General features: G+C 32.6%; 1 protein-coding gene across 1 annotated transcript in view; it reads left to right on the top strand.

Moving 5' to 3' along the window:
• Positions 1 to 14,651, top strand: part of LOC122044180 (rho GTPase-activating protein REN1-like) — a 77,984-nt gene that overhangs the window by 56,886 nt on the left and 6,447 nt on the right. Inside the window, exons 24-25 of the mRNA XM_042604710.1 lie at positions 14,095 to 14,155; positions 14,241 to 14,324. Coding sequence (XP_042460644.1) covers positions 14,095 to 14,155; positions 14,241 to 14,324 — 145 coding nt within the window. The remainder of the gene's footprint in view (positions 1 to 14,094; positions 14,156 to 14,240; positions 14,325 to 14,651) is intronic.

Genomic DNA, 14,651 nt, shown 5'->3' with positions numbered 1-14,651 from the left:
ACGTGTTTGGATGCATCGACGGGCTTGCGCGACATTTCCGAACTCATCGTAGGCTCATGGGACAAGTCCAGACGAATCGCCTAGCTCACGCAACACGTCCGGATGCATCGCTAGGCTTGCGTGACACTTCAGAACTCGTCGCCAGGCTCACGCTAGCTTTCAGACTCATCGTCAAGCTCACACGATGCTTCCGAACGCGTCGCTGCGCTCGCATGATGCTTTTGGAAGTGTTGCAGGGCCTGCACGACTCGTCATGGTGTGCCAACGTTGTGCTAATGCCAGTCCGTAGGCTGAATGAGATGTTTCGCCGATATCGGATGAAACGAAACGAGATTTGAAACCATGGTTATAACCTTTAATAAACCTAGACTATTTTCTCCAAACAATGATAAGGGTGGCAAGTTTGCACTTTAATATAAATGAGAGAGAAAATGGACAAGTTTCTTTCACATTCACTTAAAGACACCATCTTTTGAAAATCCATACTGAAATCTTATTCAAAATTGAGGCTAATTCTCTATATTATAATCACCACTTAGTTGATAAATAATTTAATTTTTAAAAGTCTTTTACTGTGAGTAAATAAATATTAGTAGTTAATTATTTTATATCTACCAACATCTATTTTGTATTTGCATGAGATTACTAAAGGATCACCAAAAAAATTATGTCTCTTAAAATAATTGACAATTTTTAATAGCCTTAACAATTAATTGTCTATTTGATTATAGTCTTGATATTATACTTTTGAGGGCCATTAGACGATCATCATTTGTGGCTATGCTACTCAATGTTGATATATTTAATTAAGATAATAATTTTAGATAGTCAAACATAAATATTATTAATAATTTATATTATTTTTTTATTATTGAAAAATTATGTATTTATCAAATGAGTATGTATTTCTATTTGGTTCTCTCATCTTCTAGTGATTGTTAATATAATGTTGATACTTGGTTGACAATTATAAGCATCTCTATATTTCCTCTATTGTTTTTTGAATTAAGTGATAGACATTGCCCATTTGTAACTTCATATCATGCTGATTTTTTTTAGAACTCCCTTTAAGGGCTTTATTCACATAAGAAACCCTATTCTATATAGTATCAAAATCTAATAGATATAATAAATTTTTTTCTTCTTATTCTTAAAAATGTTGGAGTACCGAGAGGCTTCTTAATCCTTGAAAGTGACATTTAATATGACATTTTTAGGGAATGGCTTTAGAAGGAGCAAGAGAATTGTAAAACTAGTTTCTCCCAATCATATAAATCCAATGATGATTAAAAATATTATTAATAATTGCCCCTTTTCACTATCTTCTTTGTCGTATCGAGGTTATCAATGCTTATCAGTAGTATTATATTACGTATAGTGTGTTCCAGACCAATGTTGTATTATTTTGCTCTTAAGCTCCCTCTAGCTCTATTAAAGTTAGTATTGTTTTCTGTGACAACCTGCACTGTATTTGTATGCCTTAGATTGTATTTTTTATTAGAAGATATATGAAGATACATTATTATGTTTTGTAGTTGCATGGATCACCTTTATATTATAGCATAGTAAAATGTTTATGATATTCATCTACCGTGGTTATCCTGATGTTATTCATCAACAAAACCTCATATATCCCTGTTGCTTCTTGTATGGCAGGATTTATGTTTTGATCTCCTTCACTTGTCTACCTAAGTATAAACCAACAATTTCATTTGCAATGAAGTGTTGGATTCTATACTTTTGGATGTTGGACACTATGCTGTAGTAGTATGTATTATTTACTGCATTGTGTGAAATTCAATTGAAGTGGAAAAATTTGACAATGCTTTGATCCATAGATTTGTTCTTCTATTTTATATAGAATTATTAATCCTGATTTACTTGCTAGCATGATTTAGGATGGTCATCTGATCAATTTTGACAATGTTTACTACTTGCCTTCTTATAGAAGAAAAAAATAACCAATGTCATCTTGTAATGAGGCAACACGAACACTTGTTGATGTAATAATTGAACGACTTCCACTAGCACCAATTTATTTTTTACAATGTAAGCCAATGTGATTCTTGCTCTTCTTTCACAACTTAGAATATGATGATGATTGTGATAATGATGATGATGAAATTTTCCTTTTCTCTTCTTGCGCTTCTTGTTCTACCTTATTATCAATCAATTTATACTACTTCAAGCCTTTTGTTCTTATAAGGGCTTTTTGTAAAGGTTCACTATCTCATTCCAAAGATTCTTTGTAGCTTTATACTCTCTAATTTTGCTAAAGATGTCATCAGGCCATACATCTTTAATATATTTCATAACTTTCTCATTTCCCTAAAAAATCAACTTGCTTAGTTGTCAATTTACTTTTTTTTGATATTTTTCCTCTCATCTTTCAGAGCTTCAATTTCTTCCTCTATTGCTAGTGCTACTCTAAAATCGTTTCTCAAGTAGAATTTCATCATTATCTTCTAAAATTTAAAATTTGCCCTATTATAAAATTTGCAAAAAATAATTTTCACAATCACTCTAAGATGTTAACCTTTTGTTTTTGATAAGTAAGAATGATATATCATATATCCAAAATGTATAGAATAAGGTTTTAGGATCTATTCATGTTTGATATAGTATCAGATCTAAATAGATACCTAAAGATCTATATGCATGTATTGCGCGCTCTTGGATATCTTTTCTACATCTAACTGACTCTCACAAAAAAAAATAATGATTTCGGACCCTCTATACATAATGTAACAGCAATGATAAAGCTAAATAACAAGCCTTTGTCACCATCATGTCCCTCTGTAATACCATCCAAAGACACGGATCGCCCTTCGATAGGTGAACATCTCTGGATGCATATGCAGTCAACTTCGAATCTTCCGCCATAGGTCTGTAATCGGGGGGCACTGTCTCCTATCCTCTAAGATGTTAAGCTTGATTCTAGAGCAAGTTGCTTTGGTTCCAACTGCAAGGTCACTGAGATGATGGTTTAGACACTAGCTAGAGAAGAGGGGTAAATAGGAAATGACCTAAAACTAAAACTTTCTCCTGCAAAATACAAGCAATTTAATTGTTAGTTGCATAGAGTGATCATGTGTGGATTAGGATAGTTATGTTAAGTATTTACATAGTATAAATATAATATAAAACAATAAGAAAAACAATGCCAACATGCTAGATTTCATATGGTTGGAAGTCCTACTTATACTCCATAATCTATTGATTTGTTGTTGAATCATTTTTGCAAGTCCATTAAGAATTTCTCTTTTAGTAGAGGTGGAGAAACTCTTCCTTTTTTATAAAGAAATATGCAATTAAGTAAAAGACAGAATATTTACCAAGAGTTTGTAAAGATAAAGCCTTTGCTTTGATTCAAATGCCCTTGAACATTGCTTACCATGAACACTTAGTCACTCAAATCTTACAAACAATTTTGTGTACCCTAAACCCTGAACAATTTGTATGCACTACATAGAAAAGTCTCCAATAACTCTATTTAACCCACCTCTAGTCAATTGCAAAAAAACTTATAGTGTGGTCCATGGTTTAGAATCTCGATCCGTGTCGAGGTTTTGGTTCTGGACTGGAACGATACAGTTTCGGTACTGTATCATGTCGTGCCAACATAGTTTCGGTATTTTTTAAATATAAAATATATTAACTAAAAATTAAAAATTTAATCTAAATATTTTAAAATATAAAATATATATTTTTTAAATATATAAATATGTTAAATTAATGATATAATTTTATTAGACTTTAATTACGCCTATCTAAATTATCTCAATTAAGAGTTAATTAAAATTATTAACATAAGTTATTTAATTAAACCTAAGTTAAAACCTTCGGCTCCCATCTGTTCTACGCTGCTAGCAACCGCGGGCCTGCGTAACATTGTCGGCTCACGTGATGTGTCTGGATGTGTTACTGGCGGCCTCTGGGTTAGCGGAACACGTTCGAATGCATCGTTGAGGGCATCATCGGACTAGCGCAACTCGTTCAGACGTGTTGCGAGGCCCACGTGATGTGTCCACCGCAAGGCTTTAGTGCCCACTTGCACTAAAGGCATGCTTGTGTCGGTCCACATGAACGAAATGTTTCACCAGTATCGGGTGAAACGACATGAAATTTTAAACTATAATGTAGTCAACTGATAAGACACAATTAGTCATTCGACAACTAATGGCTAGTTGGGCAAGTAATTGAAATTCCTATCTAATTGATGGGATCTAATTTAGTCAATTAGAACCTGAATATAAACATTCTGTTTTATGTATTCTCGTGTTTAGTCGACTAATTCTTGAGTCAACTAGATAGTCTAGAGGCTCATTTTCAATCAATTGAATATATGCTCAAACATCATAACTTTACACAACTTACACCTTCATAAGTCTATAGAAAACTCAAAATCAAAGCTTAACCATCAACTATAACCATTGACTTGTTGCCTCTTTGCTGAAGGCTTTCTTCAAACCACTAGGAATTTAGGCCTGCCTAGTCATACACATCATCCTGATGATAATGACTATGAGGATGAACTCTAAGATTACATTTCACTTGTAATCTCTTACAACTTGCATTGCTTCCTAGTCTTTAACCATGTTGTTGTTTATGTGTTGGTCCAATCATACCTTAAGAGGTCACGTTCGTCCAAGTGGTTTTGATGTGCTTAGAAAAGGATTAGTTAAGCTAATGTTATGGTTTGTTGGAAAGTTTATAACTATTTTAGGATAGTTGATAATGGAAATCCCTTTATACGGGGAATCCCTTATCATAAATCCTTTGATATGAGGAATCTCTTGATACAGGGATCCAATTTAAGAATAAAATATTTTAATTTATTCTTTTATATTTTTTCTAAAGGTAGATCCGTTACCTTAGCGGCCCTCCTAGTGCCGTCCCCATGGATATGGAGGGAGGTACATGCAGGTACACAGACCATAGGCGCATGGTGGGGTAACCTCAGGTCATCAGTTCCTGAGAATCGACCCCTGATCATTATGCCAGAGATGCCATGCGCCCACTGTCTGCCATGCGCCCATCGTCTGCGCTACGCTCTGGGGGCTTCTTTTATATTTTTCTAGTTTCTATACATAATCACTGTACAATGTTTTATACTCAATACTGGGCACAATGAAACAAATAAGAGAAAATTTTATTCCACGTTTCTTGACATGTTATCACAGCACTAGGGTTTTGTGCCTTTGAAATTTCCTTTTTTTCAGCCTTCATTGCTAAGTTTCTGTTTGATCTTTCTAGGCTTTTATTATCGATTTATTATTGACCTTCATTGTCGAATCCTTCTTCTTTCTTCTTCTTTATCGAGTTGTGCCGACCTTCATAGATGGTTTTTTTTTCATATTCTCCGATGTCTAAGATTGCAAAAATAAACAACCCTCCTCAATCAAATGGAGTGACAAGAACCCATCTTCCTAGCTGTGAATTGCAAAAATATCCACCACTATTATAAACTCAATGGGCAAAACTACTTGAAATAGTCTCCGCTGGTCTGTACGTACCTAAAAGGCAAAGGGATTCATATATTTTCAGCACGAGACCAAAATAAGATGATCTGGATTTTGATGCTTGGGATGAAGAGGACTCCATAATTATGTCTTGGTTATGGAGTTCAGTAACACCAAAGATTAGTGATACATGTATGTTTCTCACCTTTGCAACAGATATCTAAGACACCTTTCACGAAACATACTTGAAGGCCAAAGATATTGCCTATGTATATGAAGTCAAAGTAATAAACTATTGCTGCGAAATAAGGCAACAAAATGGCAATAAAATATGCAAATATGTTGCAAAATCTATGACAATAACTCGAACATTATCGAGTCATTGAGATGAAGTGCCTTGAGGATGTTTGATTTTGAAGAAATTTATTGAGAAAGATCGAGTGTATAATCGTTTGGTTGCCTAAATGCAAAATTCAATCAGGATTCAAGTTCTTGGCAAGGAAGATAAGGTTATTGTGTTGATTCAGATTGAGAGTCGAAGAGGCATTTTGCTTGAACTGGTAACAACTGAAGTATGTATCATGGTTACACAAGAGAACACCAACCGAAGTATAACCAAGATGACATCCCAAAGCGACCCTCAAGATAATCTTTGGTGCACCTATTGTAAGAAGCCAAGATATACCAAGGATCCATCCTTGTTGGAAATTGCATTAAAACCTACTACTTCGCGCCAAGAATGAGGTCAACACAATGATAAAAAATCCAACAAGAATTTCATCAAGTTTTTTCCATAAAAGTCATTCCACAAAACTCGACCCAACAACCTCCTAGAGAGAATACTCACGGTTACTTTAATCATGCAAAGATTGAGAAGCTTCGAAGTTTATTGGGGTCATTAGAGCAACCAATGGCTTGGCTCCTGTTCATTAGTTTCTTTGGTAACTCTCTTGCTCATGGATTACATGTCTCAGATCGATTTATACAAGACTTTTGGGTTATTGATTCAAGAGCACAGATCACATGACACCTTCCCAAGTTCATTTTATAACATATATACCTTGTCTTAGCAATAGGAAAATTTTGTTGTCGATGGTTATATTTCTATGGTGATGGGTGTTGATAACATTTAGTTGAGTCTAAGGAATGAAATCTCGAGTCGTGCCGCCCGAGATGGACGATTTTTACCATTTCAATACGGGACCGACACCGACATAGCAAGGGCAACAATTTTAGGTGCGTCATCATCACGTGCATCTTGTGCACACAACAAAAGGGAGAAGGGAGAGAAGGGAGAAGGAAGAACGAAGAAGGAATCAAGACCTGAAGCAACCGACGAGAGATTAGTGGTGACGAGTTAGCGAGGTGACGAGAAAAAATCGCGAAGGGGAGGAGAGGCAGATGCAAATTGTGAGGAAAAGTTAGATTTTATTAAAAGTTTTAATTAAAATCATCATATTATATATATACTTTCTAATTAATTACTAAATTAAAATTATATATTATATAAATTAATAATTAATTAAATAAATTGTTAATTAAATATATATTTTTATTAAAATATAAAAAATAAAGTAAAAAAAAGATAATTTATATAATATAGTTATATAATTTTAAAATCAAACTTTAAATTATTTTTATAAATTAAATTAGATTAAAATTTTATGAAAATATTTTAAATAATTTTAAAAATTGATAAATAATTTTAAAATTTTATAAATAATTCTAAACAATTAATTATTAAAAAATTAAAAAATATAAAAATATTTTAAATAAATTTGATTTTAAAATGCAATATATATATATATATATATATATATATACTATAATATTTAATATATATTATTTAGAATATTTATAAACTATAATAATATAAATTAATACATAAATAAATAAATTATAGAATTATTATATATAAATTAGGATTTTTGTGTTAATTTAAATAATTATTATAAATAATAATTTATTTATTTTTAATCTTAGAATCAAGATTTGGAATCATGAATATTAATATACTTTTTACGCTCAGGAAATACTTTAAATTAACTATCCTTTATTTTAGAAGTTTTAATAAAGATAAGTTATCAAGTTATATAAAATTAATATATAACTTATTTTTAAATTATATATATATCGAAATCATATTGGCACGGTACAATACAGTATCGCAACTGTATCGTTCTGGTCTGTGACCGAAACTTCAGCACGGATCAAGATTTTAAACCTTGGTCGAGTCTATCCTTGTTATTAAAAGATATACTCTATGTTTTGAAATTGTCCACTAGTCTGCTGTCTATTCACAAATTAATCTGTGATATGAATTGTAATGTCTTATTTTATCTCTCTCATTGTGCATTCCACGATCATGTTTTGGGAAAGAGGATTGAACTTGCTAAGGAAAAAGGTGGCCTCTACTATCTCAATGCATCAGTCATATACTCACCTATTGTCAAGCATGTTTTTTCCAAGTCTTATTTTTTTATTTCAAATAATGATCTCATTTGGCGTCAATATTTTTGTCTGAATCATTCTTCATTACTATTTTGAAAACAATATTCCCTTGTTTAATGGTGTTAAGGTTGAAGATTTTCATTGTGAGGTATGTGAATTTGCCAAACATAAAAGGGTTTCCTTTCCAATGAGCAATAATAGAAGTTCATTCCCTTTTTATTTGATTCACTTTGATATATGGGACCCCCCTAGAATTCCCAATATGCAGGAGCTCGATAGTTTGTTTCTTTCATTGATGATTGCACAAGAATCTCATGGATTTTCTACTCAAACATAAATCTGATTTATAGCTATCGTTCCAAACTTCATTGTCATGATAGATAACCAATTTGGTGTCAAAGTAGAAAGGTTATGTGATAATGCCAAGGATTATTTAACTAATTTCTTTCACTATATTTTATATGAGAAGGGATAATTCATGAGTCATCTTGCATAGATACTCCTCAACAGAATGAGACTCTTGCCATAACCTATGCTATGCTCTTCCAAAACTAAGTTCCAAAATCATATTGTAGGCAAGCCGTCCTTATTGCAACCCACATTACAAATTGACTATCCTCCAAAGTCTTGGTCAATTAAACTCCTATGCAACTCCCCTTTCAATTTTATACTAATTTTCAAACCATAAATAATTTCACTCGACTCTTTGGTTGTTTCACTTTTGTTCATGTGTCTAGCCACAATAGAGGTAAATTAGATCAATGAGCAATCAAGTGTGTGTTTGTCGGCTATTCTCCAACATAGAAAGGTTACAAGTGTTATCACCGACCTACAAGAAAATTTTATATCTCTATTGATGTCACTTTTGAGGAAAGTCGATTATTTTTTTCGTAGCCTTATCTTTAAAGAGAGTTTGATTGTATTAATTAATGGAAGATAAGGTAGAAGATCTACTCTTCCTTGACCTCATGTAAGAGCCTTACTCATCTCAATCCAGATCATCTTCATATGAGCCATCATTACAGCCTAAATTGCTTGCACAAGTCCAAAACTCAACTTCTACTCTTGAAAATGAGGTATGCACAAACTCAATTTCCTCCCCTTTTTTATCTGATTATGATTTTCCTATTGCCTTGAGAAAAGGGCTAAGAGAGTGCACTAAATATACAAGATATCTATTAACCAAATCAGTGTCTTTTCACATATTTTTTCACCTCATCTCAAAGAAGATTTTTTAGCAAAATTAAATGTCATTCCAATTCCTAATACCTTATTTGAGGCTTTATCTAATAAGAAGTGGAGAGAAACTATGAGAATAGAGATGGAGGCACTTGAGAAGAGCAAAACATTGGAAATTGTAGAGTTGCCATAAAATAAGAGCAGTGAGAAATGGGGGTTTACCGTGATAGGTCTGAGATATAAGGCAAGGTTGGTCGCTAAGGGTTATACATAAACCCATGGAGTAAACTATCAAGAAACATTTGCACTGATAGCTAAGATGAATACAGTGATGTGAGGCTTCTATTGTCTTTGGCCACAAATTTCAATTGAGATTTACAATAGTTTGATGTAAAGAATGCTTTCCTTCACAGTGACTTAGAGGAAGAGATATATATAGAGATTCCACCTAGCTTTGGAGGAGAGATCAAAGGGATCAAGGTTTGCAAACTGAAAAAGGCATTATATGGACTCAAGTAGTCTCTAAGAGTTTGGTTCGACATGTTTATGAAGGTGATGCTCAATACCGAGTATAAACAGACGTAAGGTGATTATACATTATTTATCAAACACGTGACTTTTCGGAGAGTTACTTCTCTTTTAGTATATGTTGATGACATAATTATTACTAGGAACGATGAGAAAGAAAAGGAGTTAGTTGAGAAGTTAATATATTTGGCACACACTTGATCAGTCAATGCTTATACCATGAGTGTAATCTGATCACGTGGAGGTGTAAGAAATTAAATGTGGTAGCTCGGTCAAGTGCAAAAGTAAAGTTCAGGACTATGGTTCAAGGTGGGTGTGAAGTGTTGTGGTTGAAGATCATCCTTGAAGATCTCAACGTAAAGTGGGAGGAGCCTATGAGACTATTGAGACAATAAGTCAACTATCAATATTGCTCATAATCCGGTACAACATGACAAGGCAAAGCACATCGAGATCAATAGACACTTTATAAAGGAAAAGTTAGACAATAAGTTGATTTGTACTCCCTATATGCCTACGAAGGAGTAACTTGTAGATGTGTTTACAAAGAGACTTAATGGGCACTATTTCTTGATGATTATATCCAAGCTGGGAATGGAAGATATCAATTCACCAACTTGAGGGGAAGTGTTGGAAAGATGACAACCATTTTAGGATAGTTGATCATGGAAATCCCTTGATATGGGATTCAATTTGGGAAAAAAATATTTTAATTGATTCTCTCTCTCTCTCTTTTTTTTTTTTTTCAATTTCCTATTCAAAATCAATCTACACTGTATACATATTCATTATGAGTGGGTAATCAATTGGAGACTTGTCTCTATCAAATAGTAGCTCTGATGAGTGGCTGTAATTCAATTGAGGTAAGTCGATTGGTTAGTTTACCAATTTACTATATGAAATTTAAAAATAATACCATTAAGTGCATTGATAGGCTAATAGTTGATCAAGTTTGATTTGACTCTATTGGGTTTGATTTAAGTTGATTGTTAGGATTTTTTTAGTCAATTGTAATAATGATTACCCGAATGACAAGTCATGCAATCTGACCTTGTTGAGTCGATTGTAAAGCTATTGAGTTGAGTGTGATCAATTGTTTTAGTTGAAGAAGGATTTTTGAGTCGATTGGAATTACACAGAACAGGTAGTTGAAGCTTATCCAAGTTCATTTTGAAAACTATAAATAGAAGGGTAATGGGAACTCATCCAAGAATAAGAATCCAAATCCACTTCTCTTATTGCCTATATTTCCGACCTTGAGGCTTTATTTCTTAGCTTTACTGTTTTATCTTATTATAAAAGGCTTGTAAGATGTTTCTCTTCCAACAAGGAGAAAGTATAGTGAATTTTTTAGGAGTTACTCACCTTTAAATCCATAGGTTATGGAATAGGCATCTGTGGGTTTTGAACTATGTTAAAAGAATTTAGTTAGCATTGTTTACTTTACTGACATTTATTTTATTTTTGCTACTCAACTAATATTTAAATAAGCTTTGTGCGTAATTTTTTATAGTTAATTAATTTTGGCTATTCACCCCATCCCTCTCTAACTGCTAACTGATCCTACATTATGTTGTCCTCGACTTTGCCTCATGTTAGCCCTTGGATGCACCAACCCGCTGCTTACTCAAACATGACATCCTTCATTGTGCACCTATGAAGTTCACCTTCTATTGGATTGTTCTCAAGTACACCTTGCTAGAAATTTTGTCTCTTGGATGTGCCATGCCATCCTTTGTCAGTCACCTACGTGCTCATCTCATTATGATTGTTAAACCATTTAAACAACAAATGCTCTATGCTCTTCATCCTAAAGTCCACCTCATTAGTAATTTTTGATTCCTCAGATGTCCCATACAATCCTTTGTCGATCACCTCTATGTCTACCTCAATAGGAACCTTTGAGCCATTAAGTGTAATTATCCAAGTTGACTGCATCAAATCATCCATTACAAACAACTTAGTCAAGTCATGAGCTTCATATGCGCTCTGCCAAATCCTAATACTCATCACTAAACCTAACTCATATTTTTTGGTAAGCACATTAAAACAACTTGGTTGAACTTGACTACTTGGGAGGATCATTGCACCAACAATACATATTATACATGATCTACCACTAAGTAGACGAAACATATTATGCATCTCTACTGTATTCAATATTGCCTTAAAATTGCATTCATAGTTAAACACAATAATATGGATCATTAAATAATAATCCATTTTAGTAAATAATACATTAATATCTAATATTATTTAACAACTTATATTAATAAATATGATAATATTTATTAATATATTTTATAATGATTGGTTGATTGTTTTCATATTAATAAAATATGATTTATCATCTATTAATAATCTAAAAGTTATATATTTAATTTAATGATATAATATTATTTTCTATTTTTAGAATATTATTTTATTAGACAATGATAGTAATAATATGATATTATTAATATTAGTAAGAATAATATAAAATCATAATAAATGACTAATCTTATTTTTTAACTATGCACTTAATTATTTATTGTGTTATTATGCTATTTCATAAGACATAATATATATTTTTTATTATATTTAACCATTATTTGTCATTTTTTATATCAAATTATTTATTTTTCACTTTGATTTTTTTTCCTACTATTCTAATTTCACAAGTCCTACTAATCTAAACTGTTGATACTATAGAATTTTTTTACTATACCCATTTTGATTTTGACAACCTACCGTGCACAAATATCATAAACCCAATTCAAAGCCTGGTTCAACAAATCAACCGTTGCAATCCAATCCTCCATAGTAGCAGACCTCTGACAATCATGTTGAAAGCATGAGAACAGGTAATACCACCCAACCTGGAAATCTGTATTAAAAGACACAAATGTTTTGTGGACTCATCATAGAAGCTGGTTGCGAAAAGAACACATTTAGGATCAACCTCTAGAATTTCTTTCAGTTGCAACAAATCTATGTAGCATCTTCTCAATATTATCCAGGTAAGGATTTACATCTTTTAAGCACATTGGATGACCTAATAAAAGATTCCAAGCATACAAACAGCTTTGAACAAAAACTACAAAGCACTTCTATTCCTCAAGATCATCACTACATAAATGTGTCCACCTCTACAAATAATGCCTCATGATCCACAGCTTTAAACCATTCGGAAGGGTTCAAAGGAGGTTGTTGGTAAGTGGACTTCGACACGGACAAAAGGAGTGCTGGCTTTGCACAGATTTAAGGAAGAGCCAATGAAAGTTAAGGAGACCATAGTCTTATTTGGAATGTTAGTAGGTTAGAGAAAGAATTCAACAGGAGGAGAGTTGACACATGAGGGCAACTTACTAGGAAGAGGTCAAAGCAATGAAAATAAGATTCAATAGTAGCTAGTAATACAATAAGATGAAGAGGGAAGCAGAGGAGCAGTTGTGTGCATGAGAAAAAAGATTGCTATTTTATAGTTATAATAAGGAGCGAATTAAATGAGGAGTTATGACAAGGAGATGAATAGGGTGGCACACTAATCTGGAAGGAAGGGGTAAAGACAACACACAATAAAGAAAAAGGGGAAGCAATGCATCATTTGGTATAAGAAAGGAAAGGTTTACATTTTGAGTTCTATTGCTTGGGTAGTTTGGAGTGTATGAATTTTGTTAGGGCTAATTATGTTTTTAGGCTATTTGGATAATTAATTTCATTCTTATTGTGTTTATTTATTTATTTGTTGTAATAATTAAATTTTGAGAAATTAAATCATCCTAATTTTATGTAACTATTTTTAAAAATCTAAAATTTCTTTTTTTTTAAAAAAATCTAATCTCGCATTAGTTACATTTCAATTTGCCCTAATTTTATGTAGAATTGTTAAGATAAAATTATTTGTTAATCTAATTTATATTATAAATAAAATACATGAAATGAGCAAGTCCAAGTAATTAATAATTAACAAATCATGCTTAATTTTTAAGAACAAATGGTTTTAATTTTCCCTAATCATTATAATTGTTTGATAAAGATTATAATATTCCTTACATAGAAAAGGCATAAGAGTTGTTCTATTAATATGCATGAAGAAATCTCTTTATCCAATCCCTTTCATCTTTTGTCGTCTCTCCACTCATCTCCAGCCTTTACTTCCACTCTAATTCCCTATGCAATCTTAATTCACCATATACTACCCTGATCCCCCTCTATCATCTTATTCTCTCTCATCTGCCTTATCTTCCTCCACCAAACTTCTCTTACTACCTCCATTGACTTCATTACTTGAACTTTGTTACCGTGAGGACCTTTGGAAACACAAAAAGATATGTCTATGTCAAACTGGCTTTGGCACATGATATATCTGCGTGGTTCAATTTTTATTTAGGCCTTCCCAAAACACATGTATATTTAGATACATTATCGTGTCAAATTTTTTACTTAGTGAATGGCATTTTTATGTTTAATAGCAGTTTCATCCTTTTAACAGGTTGTCAATTCAAATTCTAGAGAATACCAAAAATGATTTGCAAGATAAAATCGCCAAAGAGGTATCTTCTTTGCTTTGTTAAACATATAGTTCGCATACAAGCTTGTATTATGTCAAACAAATATTTTTCTTTTTTTTTTTCAAAGGTAAAAGAGAATGCAATTTTACAAGAGAATTTGCAAAGGCGAAAAAAGTCTTTGTTTGAGTGCCGTTTAGCTCTTGAGCAGGAGGCAAGTACTCAAATTATCATAACTCCAACATGTTTTATACACCATTTTAAATTTGTTTTAGTTTTCCCATGCTGTTGGTTCTTGTGAGTCAAGAGGCGTTTTCAAATTTTCTACTACAAGCAAGGTTCAATATCATCTCTGGTGTCACCTTTACCTATACTAGTAAATTTTGAACTGTAAACAACAGTTTGTCATTGTCCAGTTCAACCAGCAACCAAATGGGGCGGTTTGTATGGTGATCTTTGTTTTATGTGGTGCATGCCACCTGAAACAGTATGGCACGGCATTTCCAACCATGTACAGCTGCTCCTTGCTAATCAGGACATG

The sequence above is a fragment of the Zingiber officinale genome, chromosome 2A (genome assembly GCF_018446385.1).
Source record: "Zingiber officinale cultivar Zhangliang chromosome 2A, Zo_v1.1, whole genome shotgun sequence".
Taxonomy (NCBI): domain Eukaryota; kingdom Viridiplantae; phylum Streptophyta; class Magnoliopsida; order Zingiberales; family Zingiberaceae; genus Zingiber; species Zingiber officinale.
Note: the sequence above shows the minus strand (reverse complement) of the source record. Positions and strands in the feature narration are given on the sequence as shown.